A 16934-nucleotide genomic window follows, 5' to 3' on the forward strand; every position below is an offset into this window, starting at 1 on the left:
TATTGAAACCTAAGCAAGCGAAGGAAGCTAAGATTATATAGATTCCTGAGCGTAGCGAGGGTTTCAAGCCACGAGACGCAAAAAAATTGCTGCCGAGTGAAACACAACTTTTCACCTCACTATAGCGAGGGAAATGGTGAATGAATGAAAGACAGTTGAACTATAAAACCTTTTTTAAGAAAAAGTTTTATCTTTGGATGCGTTCTGAATTTACACCTCATCAATTTTATTCTTGCTCGTACTTTTATTTTGTGTGATTAACTGATTATTGAAATTATTTTAGTTCTCCACCGAATTAAAATAATTTAATAAACACAATTAGTTATTATTGTCACTTTAATGTCAACATTAATAAGAATAAAATATAGGTACTAACGGTTTATGTTACATAAATAAGTAATGTACGACAAATCGTTTAATTCAACGTGCCATTGGGTTTTTTTCATCGAAAGAAAAAGTTAGGTGCACCCTTAGAGGACGGAAAAAAATAAAGGAAAGGAGCTGCCCTATCTACGGAATAAACGTAGCGGATTTAGTGTTGTACCATAATCATAGATAAGTCAATATCGACATGCAAATGTATGGCTTGAATGTTGATACTACTTTTATGTTTGCTTTGTATAGTTTACTGTGATGAAAGTATGATTAATACTAGGCTATTATTGTTAAGCAAGTAATGAACCATTATAATCAAAATTAAATATTTTAAGTTATTTACCAATAAATGTAACGATGGAATTGCATTATCATGTAATCTTGTTACATTCAAAGTTCTATTACAATTTGACTCTTCAAAATGGAGCGAACAAACGAAGATGGTATTTGATCCAATGTTTATGTTCGGCAGTCCTGTAATTTCCAACCATTCTATTTTCATTTGTAGGTAAACTTTAACAATAATAATAATGAAATAATAAAAACCTCGTAGTGAATTGTTACATTAACAGAATATCGATAACATGTATGCTTACAAGAACAACACTACCCAAAATAATCGTTATTAACAATCATCAAAATATACTAACAAACAGGCAATCTAAAGTAACTAAAGCAAAATTCGGCAAGGCTAATGAATAAACTACTTAAATGAGTCTAATTACATGAGATATTTGGGCTATTGTATGATTTATAGCCATTTCCGCTTTTTCTACTGCCGTAGCCCTTAATGCTGCAGCGACGCATTTTTATCAATATTAAATTGTACTCACTGTCAATATTTTTGTTCATTTCATTACAACTCATGCGAATAATTCACTAAAACATTTGGCCAAACATTGGTTTTGACATTTGATGTACTTCCCTTTGACAACCGGAAACTGTTATCAAAGGGTACTACAAAAATGGCAAAATGAGGACAGTTGGCATTTAATGCCAACGAAACATGACGTTACGTATTTTCGATTCCCGTATTTGACATAAATCAATGTAGTGCTATCTCTTTTGGCTTACGACGGCACGTAGTAGTGAAACAAGGACAATAAAATGTTTATGTTTTCAACGTCTAAATGCATCACAAACATATAACGTCTGATTTATATATGTCAATATAACATGTCCTTTGGTTATCATACTCTAAGAGTGCATCACAGTCGTCATCGTCAAGTTCGAATTTCAAAAACCTTTTCCGCGCTAGCGTGCAAAAGACGCTTTTGCGCGCAGATTTCTAATGAGAAAGAAAGCCTTTCCGAGCTAGTGAGGTGAAAAGAATATTTCATTGATTCATTCATTTCATCAATTCACAATGCTCCATGCTTAATATTCAAAATACAATGTCACGTACGAAGCTTCATTGGCATCATGCGTTTTTAAATTTGATCGAGTATTACTTATTTAATAGTAATTGTTTCGGTCGGATATTGGACGGAGAATGAGAATAGACCCCCAGTACCTGCGTGTGATCTGCTTGCGTGCCAATGGCCGGCTGTGTCTGTGAACGCTTGAGATTCTGTGAAGGGACTTCTAACGGACTCCACTCTGATACAACTTTCTTGAAAGATATTTCCATCCTCTGTTCACATCGAGTATATAACCTGAAATAGAGACGAAATAAGGGCCATGCATTCCTAGTAACTCATCAGTGATGCATCACTTAAATTTATAAGTGACGTATCACTGATGAGTTAAGAGTTGAGTCTCGTTTGCACTGCAATTACAAATTAGAAAGCTAAAATAGTACAGCGCCAACAGCTGACCTGTGTGTACGAGTACGTCTCTGTATATTCCAAATATATTTTGTATTTACTATAATAAAGATAATATCTCTAACAATGGCGTGGTGAAAAACAGCAAAACATCTAATTACAAAACAAACGGAATCAAATGTCATCGGTAATTAAATATTACATATGTAATTTTGCAATTTTCGTCCATTATAGCAAAGCTCAAGTTAGCTTTCGATTTGAAGTGAAACAATTGACGACAACCATTGATGACACCCGTCAATTGTTTCGAATTTGGGCTGGCCAATTGGAGCGCAGTTGTCACAGTTATGATATGGCAGAATCACGGAAGAAAAAAAGAATGGAAATGGCATCAAGCAACATTTCTATCAAAACCGGTGTCGCCACACGCACACATTTGAAAACGTAATCTTACATTAGTACTAAGAGAACATAATTTTGATTGGTTATCAATTATCAAACGAAAATAGACAATAATAAAAACCTTTTGGCAAAAAAAACTGAAACTTATTTGGATCTAATAAGGTTTTATTATTACTGGTCACATAAAAGCTAAGAATCCTATGAACACAAACTTCTTGGAACAAAAGCAAAAAGTTGACAATCTACAGATAGGAATGTGACATTTAATTGATATCGACATTATGTTTCATAACTAGCGGACTGAATTGAACTAGGCATTGCTTTACACTTGCTATAATTAGGGTCATCGAGTATATAACCAGAAACAGAGACGAAATGTCATTTAATTTGTTTGAAAACTATCCTGCCATATCATTACCGACAAATGCGCTCCGATTGGCTAGCCCGAATTCGAAACAATTGACGGGTGTCATCAATGGGTGTCGTCAACTGTTTCAATTCAAAGACTACCAGTTAACTTGAGCTTTGCTATAATGGACCAAAATTGCAAATTTACATATTTAATATTTAATTACCGATGAAATGTGATTCTGTTTGTTTTGTAATTAGACGTTTTGCTGTTTTTCCCACACCACCGAATAGAACAGCACGGCATTGTTAGAGATATTATCTTTATTACAATAAATACAGAATATTTTTTGGAATATACGGAGACGTACACACAGGTCAGTAGTTCGCCTGTCTATATTTCAGTGCAAACGAGAGTTGATATTTATAAGAGCTGTATCGCTAATGTGTTACCAGGAATATATGGCCCTTATTTCATCTCTATTTCTGGTTATATACTCGATCATTAGGGTTAAACACCGAGTATATGGAAACGGCATTTAAAGCAATTTCTTCGAGATCTGGCATAGCTGACTTTTACACGCAAATATTAATTGATATAACGTGCGCAGGCGTGTCCGTAGCTACATACTACAATCACAGTATTAATGATTTATTATACTGTCATCGTACTTTCATTAACCTACTAGATTTCAAGTCAATCCAATCACTGGAAGGGTTAAAATATTAAAACACAGTCATCATAAAAATCTTTGTTCTCCCTGAAATATGATATGTTTGGTCAACAATTACCTCTTTCTGAACTGACTGAACATGACTGCACATATAGCGTCGACGAGCTTGTCAAGAAAATGAAGATAGTTATTTCCGAAGGCGAATAAGCGAATCGTTTGTTTCCTGAAAACTTGACGAAAAATAACTGACAATGTTTTCACATTTAGATATGGTCTATAATTTGTGAATGAGTTGTCTCTCTCTTCTCTCTGAGTTTAATGTAATATATATTACCTGATTAACCAAATGATTGATTTCTTAATGAATTTTTCGGTTGTTATTCATATGTACATAATTTAATGTGATGTTATGAAATGCCTATAGCAAATGGTGCTACATTTAGTAGGTACCCAGCTTTTACTGCCTGTTGCTTCAGCCCATTTCTCCTTTAAAAAGGATCCGGCGGGAAAATAAAAAAATCAATACAAAAACTGCAAATGTAAATTATGCCTGTGATAAACCTAAGAACTCAAGCGGACGAGGGTGACGTATAATTAGCAAGTAGGGAGGTAGGAATCATGTAGATAAGGGAAAGAAAATCTCCAATCTCATAAAGTCTTCATTTGATACTCAACGAACTTACGTGCATTGGAAAATTATCGACACTGTACCTCTTCTATCTATATTTCCTTTTTTCCATTAATACATCGTTTTCACTTAAATTGAAAATTTAAAAAACTATGCGAGTGTTGGGACCAAACATATAAGTAATCAAAATTGTTAGCTTTTAAATACCTGTAAACAATTTATGTTTACACATTGGTACCGCTAAAATAAAAAAAAGTTGAACTAAACCAAAACCGCGTTTCTAAATACAGAGTTCCTACATATCGATATTTTGATTACAACACGCGGACCCAGTACCAAGTGTGTAATACGACACTGATGCAAGTAATTCATTGAGCGTCATTCGAATTGTTCTTTTGACGGCGGCGATGGCTAGCAACCAATGTATATTGTTATTACCGAGTTGCAAGAAAATAGTTGTGTTTCGAAATTATAGTATTGTATTGTTCATAATATTAGAAAATACAGACTTTTAGTACTTACCAATGGAAGGAAATCACTCCTGGAGTATTTTTTAAACTTTGGCTTCTTACGCGACATACTATAATGGCATATTTCTATTTTTTCCACAAAATAATCATGTATCACATTTGAACGACGACTGACGCGCTGTTGACACTCATATGCCCGTCTGGTGATAAGCTAAGTAACGCGGACCCCGCCCACTAACCAGTCTAATTATGTGGTCTGTGGGCAGAATAGTTTTCAAACAAATTAAATGACATTTCGTCTCCATTTCTGATTATAACTCGATGTCTGTTCTTTATAGACATTAAAGGACATTCCGAAAATATTTTGATCCGACTATCACTTATACTTCTGACGTGCAGTTAATGACAATTTTTACGTTCAATTGAAATTATCGACAAATCTCCGCCGTCGGTGTATTATCGACGATCACTCGTATTAACCTGTCTATCTTCATTGGATTTTTATTAATAAACTTCAATGTCTGAATAAACTGAACCTGTAGGGTAGGAGGGGCTTATTTGCAGGTTTTATTGAGGTCATTTATATCTCACGGGCTACAAATGTCACGTTATCGAATGAAGTCGTCACAGTCGGCTGTATCATCTGATGATGATAAAATTACGGTTCCCTGTTACCGGCGTCACTGAAAAGCAGTTTCGTTGCACATGCAGTGAGACTAAGTAGCAGTAGAGCTCCTTGTGAAAGAGTTCGTCCGGGGAAGTACTGCCACCTTACCTATTGCCGCAGGACACTGCGACTGGCATCTCCTGCACTAGCCCGGAGAGCTAGTAGAGGATAAGCTAGATATCGTCCGGTCCATCAGCCGCTTAGGTAATTGGGAACTGGAGAGACGTAATTTTTTTTGCGTCAGGAAGTGAGCGTGTCTTGCATCTCCGCCACCAATGAGGAGTTTGGTAGTGGACTCAGAGTCGACGGCAACCGCTAGTTGTGAAATGCGCAACGGGTAGTCAGCGTGCCTACAGCTCCGGTACCTATCTGGAAAATAGGGAGGGTACTGTACGTACTGTCGGGCGGCTCACCCGCGGCACAAGCCTCTCGAAGAACCGGATGAAGTCAAGTGGCAGAGGTCTGTGACAACCCTGTACACTGGCTGATGTGCGCGCACAGGTTATAGTGCCCTTCTCGTATACCGTCAGGGTCGGTAGGGAAAACTCATGTCTCAGGGTGACGGGCGCAGTGGCAGTGAGCCCAAGATCTTGCGATTGAAAGCTCTTAAGTGCAACTGTTATGGATAGGTGTGTCGTTTACCACCAGGCGTACGACTTGTTCGTCTCGTCACTCAGTTTTTGTAAAAAAAAATATAAACAATGTCATAGGTTATCCTGATACGACTTTGTAAAAAATGTTGTATCATTCCAAAGAAGAGATGAGAGATGTAATAAACTTACAGTATATTCAGTTTAATGTATTAGGTTTATTCTTACTATGTAACCTAGAAAATACTTGTAATTTCAAATATTATTAAAATATACAAAAGCTTTATGTACCATAAAGACAACATAATAAAGATGATTTTGCCAAAACCCAGCCATCACAAATAAAATCCGCCATCCAACATGGCGGCCGATGACGTCACGAGGCCATTTTCGATATAATTTGACGGGGACGCTTTGACAGACGACATTTAATTACCGTCGCTCATTACCTGCATATTGGTGGATATTGATATGCTTAACATCTAGACTGGATTCCATTCAGATTTTTCAATTGACATCACTTAAAATATGGAAATAGCGGTTTTAATTCTATCTAATGCATTTTTAACCGGTTTAAAAAAAGGGGGAGGCCCTCAATTCGACTCTCCGATATTTGGATATCGATGATTCTTTTACAACTGGATAGGCATGACGGTTTACATCAGGCGCACTAGGGTGTGTCTTAAAGTTGCCTGGAAGAAATTCCTACTTAGCAGTAAGGTCACCTGTTGTACAGTAACTTATTCTGTCGTTCTAAAATGTGCAATAATGTTTGTGCCATTTAAGTTATCCAACAATTTACATTTAAAAGTCGAGAAACAATATTCTTGTTCAAATGTTTGAGTTTACAAATTTAATTGTAGCCTCATGGTACTGTTTGATTAATTTAGTCTAGATTGTAGTTATGTTTTGCACAAAGTGCTCTTTCAACTACATAATTCTTTCAAATACTTGTACACGATTCTCGACAGACAATAAAACCTAATAATTCACGTTTGTCGGCCATTTCGTCGGCTACGTGACGTATCTGGCCGTTATTTTTTTGCAGCGGGCCCTTCGTACACAAATCACTCAATATCTGCGTCATATTTCTGCGCACGCGTCACTTGTGACAGATTTATGACGTTTCTTTCACGAGTCCGGAGTACCCGCCGTCTTTTCGACGTCGTCGTTACGACTTTTGAGAAAGTCACGCTTTGGGGAATTTGGGACTAGTCCATTCTTTTAGCACGATATTCTCGCTCACATTTATATTCATTTATTAAAATTGTCATTATAATTATAGAAAGTAAGGGTTGAATATTAAATAGCAGTAACTCTCGCTAACGGGAAGTAAACAACGTGAAGATCACCTTCACAGCCCATGCATTAAACCCTCTTTGTAGCGAAGATCTGTGTCCAGCAGTGGAACTATGTGAGTATAAATAGTTTAATATTGTTGTTGATGTTCTTTTTATTTTTATGTAAAATAAAATTCATGAATTACTAAAAATTATTGTTTATTATGTTACTAATGTAGACTTGCGAGGTTGTTCGCATTTAACAAATAACCCTGTATATATCCATTAATGTTAAAGAAAAGAAAATAAACTAGATCAGCCCCAGTACCATTCTACATAAGTTTTGATTACCCTACCTACCAACCCGTAGGGTATATGAGAAGAGCACTATAACCTGTGCGTGCATAGGAACCTCCTAAGTTCAGGTTCTTACCCCAGATCAGCCAGTGCATAGGGTTGTCACAGACCGTTGTCGTTAGAACAGTGGTGGCAATGTTACAAATCAAACTTCATATGCTAAATTCAACAATGTATCATATGGAAGCACAAGTGATACCAATAATAAAAATATTTCAACAGTTAAAACACGAGCTTCCAATTTCATTAACCGAGTAAACAACTCTGGTAGAAGTTACAACTTATCAGTTATTTAAAAAGAGATATTGCGAGTTGAAATTTTATATATTAATTTTTTATAAATATATTACCTGTTTATGTTGTAAATGTTTAAGAACAAATGAATAGTTTCCTGTTTGTTAACAAAAAGGCCAATTTGCACAATACGCTTATAGAGAATAATGTTATTGTTCAATTCCTGAATAGAACAGACTGTTGATGTAGCCCTAAAAGACAAAAACATTACTGTGACAAACAATAGATTTTTATGTATTGTTCCACTTTTCTTAGCTAATTTTTTTAAACAATAACACAGTTTACAAAACTTAATTACGTAAATATTTTTCGATTGCATTCTTTTACTAAAATTAACAAATATTTCGATCGATTCGAATCGATTCGATTCTGTAGAATCCAAGGTATTAATTTCAGCTTAATTTAATATAATATTCGTTTATAGATATGAAACCATTATTTAAGAAAACTGGCTATTGTTGGAACGATTTCAAATTATTTTCTCATCATTATCAAACCATTTATACGTCTCACTGCTGTGCACGGGGCTCTTCCCAGGCGAGAATTTAGCCCATAGCCCGCCACACAAAGTTTATGGTAAATTTTCAAATCAATTTCGCACATAAATTCCGAAAAACTCTGAGGTGTGAGTTTGGGATTCGAAACCACGGCCTCTGCTTAAGAGGCGGTCGCTCGGTTGTCACGCCTTTTTATTTAATAATTATTGTTTTCTACTTAAGTTTTTTTTATATAATACCAGGGACGGGACGAACAAGTCGTGCGCCTGGTGGTAAGTGACACGCCTATCCACAACAGTTGCAGTGCCACTCAGAGCTTTAAATCGTAAGGATCTTAGGAGCACTGCTGCTGCGCCCGGTACCCTGAGACATAAGTTGATAAGTTCCACGTGCCTGTAATTTCACCAACACCTTCCAAACCGGATCACAGCAGTATAAGTCCTACTTTGTTCTTAGGTTTTCGCGATTGTTACACATAGTAAATGAATCTGTTTCTTCCGATCTAAATTGTATGTTGATTGACAAGATTTATGAGCAAATAATTAAACAGTATTTCTGAAATTATCCGGGTATATATAAGTTGATCCATTGCATAGGAGTCTACCAACAAAAAGAACATCCAGCTGAAAGGGTGGCAACACTTATCTCACCCAGTGGTCCCTTGCATCTGGCCAGACATAAATCTGTCGCATATGAAAAGAATTAAAACGTTCCCCCCATTGTAGACGTTGGAATAAATCTTATAGATATCTTTGTGAGCGACGCGACGCCCGCGGCCTCCAACCGACGATATTTTACAAGTTTTTGACAGCCGATATGGCTTTCCTAAGCGGCACCTGCCCACTGTGCATTCGATGATGGCACGCTGGCTCGGATATTGTACAAAATTTTAAGTTTCGAAACAAAAATTTGAAGAATGGACGCGTTTACGCGAGAAGCCTTCTCTTACCTTTCGTAACATATACAAAAAAAATACTTAGAAATGCTAATAATGCATATGGTGTCAGTAGTAACACGTCTTTTAGTTTAAATTGTTTTTTAAAGTACAGAACTACCCTTAAGTATGGCCGCAACACGATTATAAACTGTCCCTGATCACATCATAAACCGCGGGCTTGAGATGCGCTGGCGCAGGAGTTGGAGTCGGAAATTAACGCGTTGTCTTAACGATTATTGGCCGCCTCAAAGCTTCCGCCACAACCTTGTAAATCAGACTGCTTGTTGTGAAAACATAAGGGAGCAAACTACAAACCGGCCTGGGCGGTTATATTATTGCATAATGACGATTTTGGGATGAAAGCTGTAAAGTAAATAGGTATTTCACAATATCTTTTCGAGTATTGTCAAAGAAAAACAAAGTTTTTATTTTATTTTAAAAGTACAGTATTTGTATAAAAGGGTATCTACCACAGTATTGAGATTTATATTATATTTCAAGGTCTTTTTGCAATGTGAATTTCTAGTTATGAATATTTAATAGCAACCCTCTACCACCCTGCTAACGGCGAAGGAAAATAATCGTGATGGAATCTGCATATCGTCGTCTTCTTAGGTTCACAACCTCTAGAAAAGTGTCTGAAGTTCCCTACCCACATTGGTGTTAACATGGCAGACTGTGGCTTAAAGCTTCTTCTTAAATGAGATCCATACCCAACAGCGGGTAGGTAGTAACTTATTGCAGATTTCGTAATTTTTGTTTAAAAGCTGAAGATTTTAAATTAGTGTTCAATCAATATATGACTTAAGGCATTTTAAATTTTAAGAAACTTGCCGTTCGCACCCATGGTACGGTGAATTATTAACGTTCCGTTCCGAACGCCCATCTGTATGTCTCCACCAGCAGTGTCAATAAAGAATCGTCTCCGATAAGACTGAGGCTTGAAGCCGCTCCAAGGGCACTCCATAAACCCCGCACTATACTGTTATTGGCCGATCGATTTATCCTTTTTTTTTATTTATTTCTCAGCCGACGTACAATTTATTAAGTGGACTGCATTTTTTTATTTTAAAATACAACCTATTAATAGATCGTAAAGGGTTTTAGTGCTTTTCCATTGCTGTGTTTTTTATGGTTAAGGACGTACAGAGATTTTTTTAATGGCTTCTGATTGGAATGAAACAATTTCAAAATACTTAGGTACTGCTATTAGGAATAAAATATCTTTACAATCACTAAGTTTTACTGCCTGGAAAAATCAAGGGAAGGCGTAGTAGGCGAACATATAGGAATTACTTAAACAAGATAAAGGGGAAGGTAAATATGGCGTCGCCGTCGTAAAAGGAGATCCGGGTAGCAGTTTATATTACAACCAGAGACCGTAAGGGCACAGTATCTTTACTTGAACTTTAAGTAACACACATTGAAGACATATACCTGCCTCTAGAATCTCGGATTTATTAAAATTCAGGTAAATATAACGTTTCAGAATATACCTACTACAAAATTTTTTGGTTATCTCTGTTTTTATTTTTTTTTGTTTCTTTCGTTTTCACAAAATTGGTTTTTTTGTTTTTGTTTCCGAATTTTGTATTTTTGTTGTTTATTTTTTTACAAAATTCGAGGAGCATAGTGTTAGTGAGCAAAATAAGGCTGTTTACATTAAAAACAGAAAATGGCCAAAAAAATTTGTTGGCGTAGTGACCTTTTGAGGTATCAATATAAAAGAATATCTACCTCAAAAGTTTTCTTATCCGCGTCGCTGTGTTCGTAAATAAATAAAACGCATTTAGAAGTCCATTTCAAAACGAGTCATAAACCCTTATGACTTGTTTTGACCTGGACCAAACACAAAGTAGCTGCTGTACTGCCTCTCATCTGTCTGTTATTTACATCATCACTTCAGGGCTCCAATTCTATTTCATAATACTAAAACTTAAGAGTATTGGCATACCAGTGGCTAACCGTCGAGATACTATTCAACCGACATAGTATTTTTTTGTATTTTAACGCAGCTAAATGCTCATATTACCGCTTGGTGACAGAAATTGGTAAGGCGGCAGTTCTTCCCTAGACGAACTATTTGACAAGAAGCCCTACTACTAAAACTGGATGTGTCTTGGTTATGTTCTAACGTATAACTCTGTAATAGAACCACGCTATTGTGTTTGGAAATAAACGATCGATTAATAATCAATACAAACAAAATAATAATTAACAAATTAATATAATAAACACGTCCGTTAAAAACTTAACCAGCCGTGTTCGAAAAACCCAATTCAACTTAACGTTAATTGATTTGAAATCAAGTTGTTAGACGGCGAACTTCGTGGGCGGTAACATCACGAGGTTACACGGATATCATTAACATCATCATAATATAAATGTCATTATCATCATAGAAATATCATATTAGGTTAACACAGGTGTGATTATTTAGCAGTAGTAATCTCTTCATTTACAGAGGTTATCAAAATATCATTGTCATCATAATCATCAATTACACCGTCTCATTGTTGAGTGAACTTTTTTAAAATTGGTGAGAGAACCTAACCTCTAAGAAGATTGTTTAGGTCGATGATTCTCAAAGTGGCTCTATATCGACCTCCAGGAGTCTATGTCAGTGAAAAAAATAGTAGAGGGTGCATGAGATGTTAATAGGGGTCCACGAGTCTGGGACCTATTTAGTCAAAGTTAAATTGTAAAGAAATTGGCTTTCTTTAATCCACAAATAATATTGCATGTACAGACGGCAGCATATCAAGTTACGTACTAACGGATCTTCTTCCGTTGCACTGGAGGCGATATTCGAAAAATGTGTTATGTGCATACATAACACTGTTATGAATGCACATAACACACAAAAATGTGTTATGTGCATACTGTACATACATAATGCTTTCTTATAATAGATATAAATTACCTATGAAGTAAAACATTTCACAACAAACAAAATATTCGGTTAAATTAATGTATAAAATGTGTTTATAAAATTTTTCACAAATCTTTTCAACTAAATTGTATGTTAAACTTGTCAAAATGAGTAGCACAGTTAACTTTCAAAAACACATATGATGTTTATTGGTTGTGAATTTGTAAAAAAAATCCATTTCAGTAAGGCAGGGGGTCTACGAGACGAAAAAGTTTGGGAACCTCTGCTTTAGGTCACATCTGTCGTGTCCAATGCGAGTTGAGAACATCATCGTTAGCGAGATGTATTTCTATTAAACACTCACAATATTTGTAACTTTAGAAATTAAAGTAATAATTAATAAGTACAGGGAGTTGAACCGACGGCTTCTCTGTTAAAAACCACACCGCTATGATCATCATTAGTAGGCTTAAATAATTAAATCTTATATATTAATAGGCTCATTTCAAAAACTGGTTAATAATTAAAAATTGAACACACTATGCTAATTAAATGAATTTATTTTTAAGCATTTTAATCAAAGATATTTAGAGTTGTAATAAATATGTCGCCATTAATGAAATTAGTTTCTATTTTGAATGAACTAGATTCATATCATTAGAACCATGGTCCAATAAATCCAGAGGATTGGTAATTGCGATACAAGACAGCGTGTCGGGTATTTAGTACCAAGAGGTACGTCAGATGTCGCTACGAGTAACAAATAGCCATTTTGTAACTAATCAAAGTTGCAATCTAATTTCTAGTGATAACAAACAAATCAACTAGATGGCGCTTATTGCAAAGATTTTTATGAATAGTGTCGGCTATTCTTTTATTATGTTTATTTATTTATCTATTTATTTTATTTGAGACAACAATAGTCCATTAACTAGTAAACTAGAATGAAAAAGTAGATGATATAATAGAAATTATAGTGATATATATTGGATATACACACGTATACTCATTATATATATTAACTCACATAGTGCACACATATGTATTAAGTATAACATAAAGATTCTCCTTATAATATTATACATAATGCTTATGATAAATTTTAACAATTAGCCACGTATTACGTTTAATAATATGGAGTTTGATTTTGGATTGAAAGAAGTGTTTTTTATCTATAAATGGATCTACTTCATTAAAATTATTATAGCTCCTGATTAATCTGGTGAGCACAGCGTTTTTGCCATAATTTGTCGAATGAAACGGTACATGAAACAAACAAGTTTGTCTAGTACGTCGCGCAGGCACTCGTAGGCACATTTGACATACCAAATCTGGGCAGTCCAAGCGACTATTGAGCGCATCGAACAAGAGATCCATGTCGAGCAACTCCCTTCGTTTTATGTTTAGGATTAGCTCCATTTATCCATATTAGTAAGCATTAATTCATAAATTAATTTGCAAACGCCATCTACTGACACGGAAATTTGTCAATGTAAGAAAATAATTTCAGCTCACGATCAATGTTTGAATTATGCAATTGAATATTTATATTAAGACCTTAATATCGAACGGAACATCCGTAGTACAAATAAACATATATTGTCTTGTTATCCACGCATAAGAAAAACAAAATTAATCAAAGCACACGTCGTTCCTTGTACAATCGTAGAGGCATAAATCGGCCATATCGCCACATCGGCAGTATCGCATTACGACATTGTCTCTTAGATATACAATTTATTACGGGGCTTATTCGAATCACTCTGAACACGTCACCCGTCGCATGCCGCTCATAAATTCTGTGACATATCGTTCGAGATTCCTTTCTTTATAAAAACAAAAAGTTCTCGTGCTCTTTCAATAAAACCTCTTACTGCTAGGCGTTAAGGTAAGGTATTTCAAGTTTCTTCATATGTATGTGACTTTGTTTAGGCGAAGGTACCTCTTATGGCGGGATTTGAATTCAAATACAGCACCAAATCATTATCTATTTGTACATACATATTTCAAAAGTTCATATTATACCTCGAAACTTGACCGGATAGTAGCTTTTTACGAGTATTGACACGTATTAATGTGTAAGTTTGAAAACGTGTACCAGATATCTTGCCTTGTCTCAAATTAATGATGGCTGCTCGTTTTTTTAATTTATCGATCCTTTTTTATTTGAATACTCGTCGTTTTACTCATCGGTTGCGAGAAATCTGGTGAATCAGTGAATCTGATCTCATTGCAATTGTTTTCAATACTCGGAAACTGTTTGAGATATTTTTTTATTAAAGATTTTAGGAAATCCGAAACTTCTTCAGAAGCTATTGAATACTTTATCAACGAGTAACGTGAACATTATCGTACCATCACACCTATCCCACTGTTGTAGTCAGACAGGCCTCCAACTGCCACAGTCCTTACATACTTCCTTCGCTTCATGTACGCCCGTTTATTCTTGGCTTTTTTGACCTGTTTTTTTTTTTTTAGCGACATACTTAATCTGCCCGTGGTATGTACCCTGAGGTCTATAGATTCGTTTATCTCCATAAATTTGTGTTATTTAACTAACAACACTCTATTCCATCTGGCCAAATCGTGGACTGGTGGTAACCCAGATGAATCCCTTTGGCAGGATGGACTGTATTGGTAGTTGCAGCATTTTTAGTAGTAGAGCTCCTTGTTCTAGAGTTCATCCAGGGAAGTGCTGCCACCTTACCTATTGCTGCCGCGAAACCGGTTATAAAGGGTAAAGATGCTGGGGAAATTACAGGAATATGGGACTTGTCAACTTATGTCTCAGGGTGACAGGCGCAATGGCAGTGCCCTTTAGATCTTTGTGATTTAAAGCTCTGATTAGCACTACAACAGTTATACATACGCGTGTCGCCTACCATCAGACGTATGACTTGTTCGTCTCGTTCCTTGGAATCATAAAAAAATCTTATAACTTTGTCCGTTCATGTTTTCCTATTGACGAAACCTTGGAAGCATGCGCTTTTCTCTCCTAGTTACCACATCATCTTTTACTCTACAACGTTCTGTTATTATACTGTTCATTCCATCTCCAAAAGGTACACCACATATTATACTGCGCAATGCACTAATTCTGCGCTTTTTTTAATCCGTTCAGGCTACCCATAAACAAGCTATAATTATTGCTTAACGTATCATTACTTATGTTGTTTTTTTTATTTCAGATGAGGGCGCAGCACTCGACGTGGCGTTGAGATGCGATCGAAGCAGCAGCCGAGACCTTCCTATCGCTGGCTCAACACTAACGAAAACGGTCTGTACACACGTGTTCATTTACACATTCATTTTCTTATTGCCCACGTTATTGGCTATAGCGAATTAAAGTGTGTCATGGACCCTGTTTAGTATGAATATTTTTATGTCATACGTAAGGAAATACGTGAAATCGTTAAATTGATTCAACTCTACGGCTCATTAGTAAGGTAGATTCCCCTGAGAAGAATTAGTAAGAAACAACAGGGTTGCTCTTTATAAATAGTAATTTGTAGTCGCTTATTCTTTTTCTACTTCCTGTCCTTATCCCACGCTAGGTGGGGTGGGCACAATATGTTTTTTTTTCCACACTCCCCTATCAGCCGTCATTTCCATACTCACACCTTTCTTATTCATGTTGTCTTTCACACAATCCATCCATCTTTTCTTTGGTCTTTCTTTTCCATTATATCCCTCCACATTCATGCCTAACACTCTTCTCGTCACACTACATCTATTATTTACAATAATGATTTCTTTTGTCACTAAGTAACTATGAAAGTTTTTGTTTTACTATATTTTTAAACCTCGTAATTAAACAGTTATCCTTCACTACATACATATCATCACACCTGTCTCTCGCCGGAGTAGGCAGAGACCATGGACCACCCTCTATCTCCTGACAAACCTCCTTCGCCTCCTCCATTCCCATCAGTTTCTTCCTACAAGCTCGAATTAAAGGTGAACTAATTATAACAGTATTCCTCTAAGCGAAATTGAAATATATTTATATGAGATTGAATACAGGAAATGGTATCCCAAAATGCTTTATATAGATGTGGAAAACACCTAAAATACAAAAAAGTAGAAAATATTACAGTAGACAAAGCAGTAGATAAAAACATATTAAGCATGACCTTAAATAAAAGCTTTGTTTACAGAATCAAGAATAAAGAGGGCGTGTTGATAATAAACATGAGAGTGGAGTAAACGAATGGGGGTTTATTAGGAACGTTGCGGGTAGATGTCTATAGTTTCGTTCTGGTAGACAGGCGTGATTTGTGTATATTTATTTATATAAAATTTAGAACTAAAAATTAGTAGCATGCGTAGCATGGCAGAATATGTGTGATAAATCTGCCCGTGACAATATTTATTTCAGTTGATAAATTTAAGTTTGCTTATTTGGTAATGAACTATTGTTATACATTTTGAAGAATAAGGACAACGGTATAAAATTGCGTACATAGCTATCTTTGTCGTTTGATCATCGCCGCGAAAACGATGACGATAGAAGTAGTGTGAAATATCGCGTCTGTTGGGTTCGGTGATAAATCAGGTCATCATCGTTGTAACTGGTAGTCTACTTTGACCGCCACCGCACCATCGGAACCGCCTCGTGTTCCACGACATTTGTCAGAGTCTCCTAATTACGACGTCAGCTAGAAGTTGAGGAAGTGCGCTGCTAAGGACAATACACGAGCACGAAATCCACCGTTTAGTATGGTTCAGTTGTTCAGCACTCCTGTCCATACAGTCCACTTCTCTTCTCAAAAGCGTC

General features: G+C 35.9%; 1 protein-coding gene across 1 annotated transcript in view; it reads left to right on the forward strand.

Moving 5' to 3' along the window:
• The window catches only part of LOC113237616 (protein tiptop-like), a 462668-nt gene that overhangs the window by 70598 nt on the left and 375136 nt on the right, over window positions 1-16934 (forward strand). Inside the window, exon 3 of the mRNA XM_026474212.1 lies at window positions 15346-15434. Within this exon, the coding sequence (XP_026329997.1) occupies window positions 15377-15434 (58 nt within the window). The 5' untranslated portion in view covers window positions 15346-15376. The remainder of the gene's footprint in view (window positions 1-15345; window positions 15435-16934) is intronic.

This window comes from Hyposmocoma kahamanoa, unplaced genomic scaffold, assembly GCF_003589595.1.
Source record: "Hyposmocoma kahamanoa isolate Upper Pololo Valley unplaced genomic scaffold, ASM358959v1 93, whole genome shotgun sequence".
In the NCBI taxonomy this organism is placed as follows: domain Eukaryota; kingdom Metazoa; phylum Arthropoda; class Insecta; order Lepidoptera; family Cosmopterigidae; genus Hyposmocoma; species Hyposmocoma kahamanoa.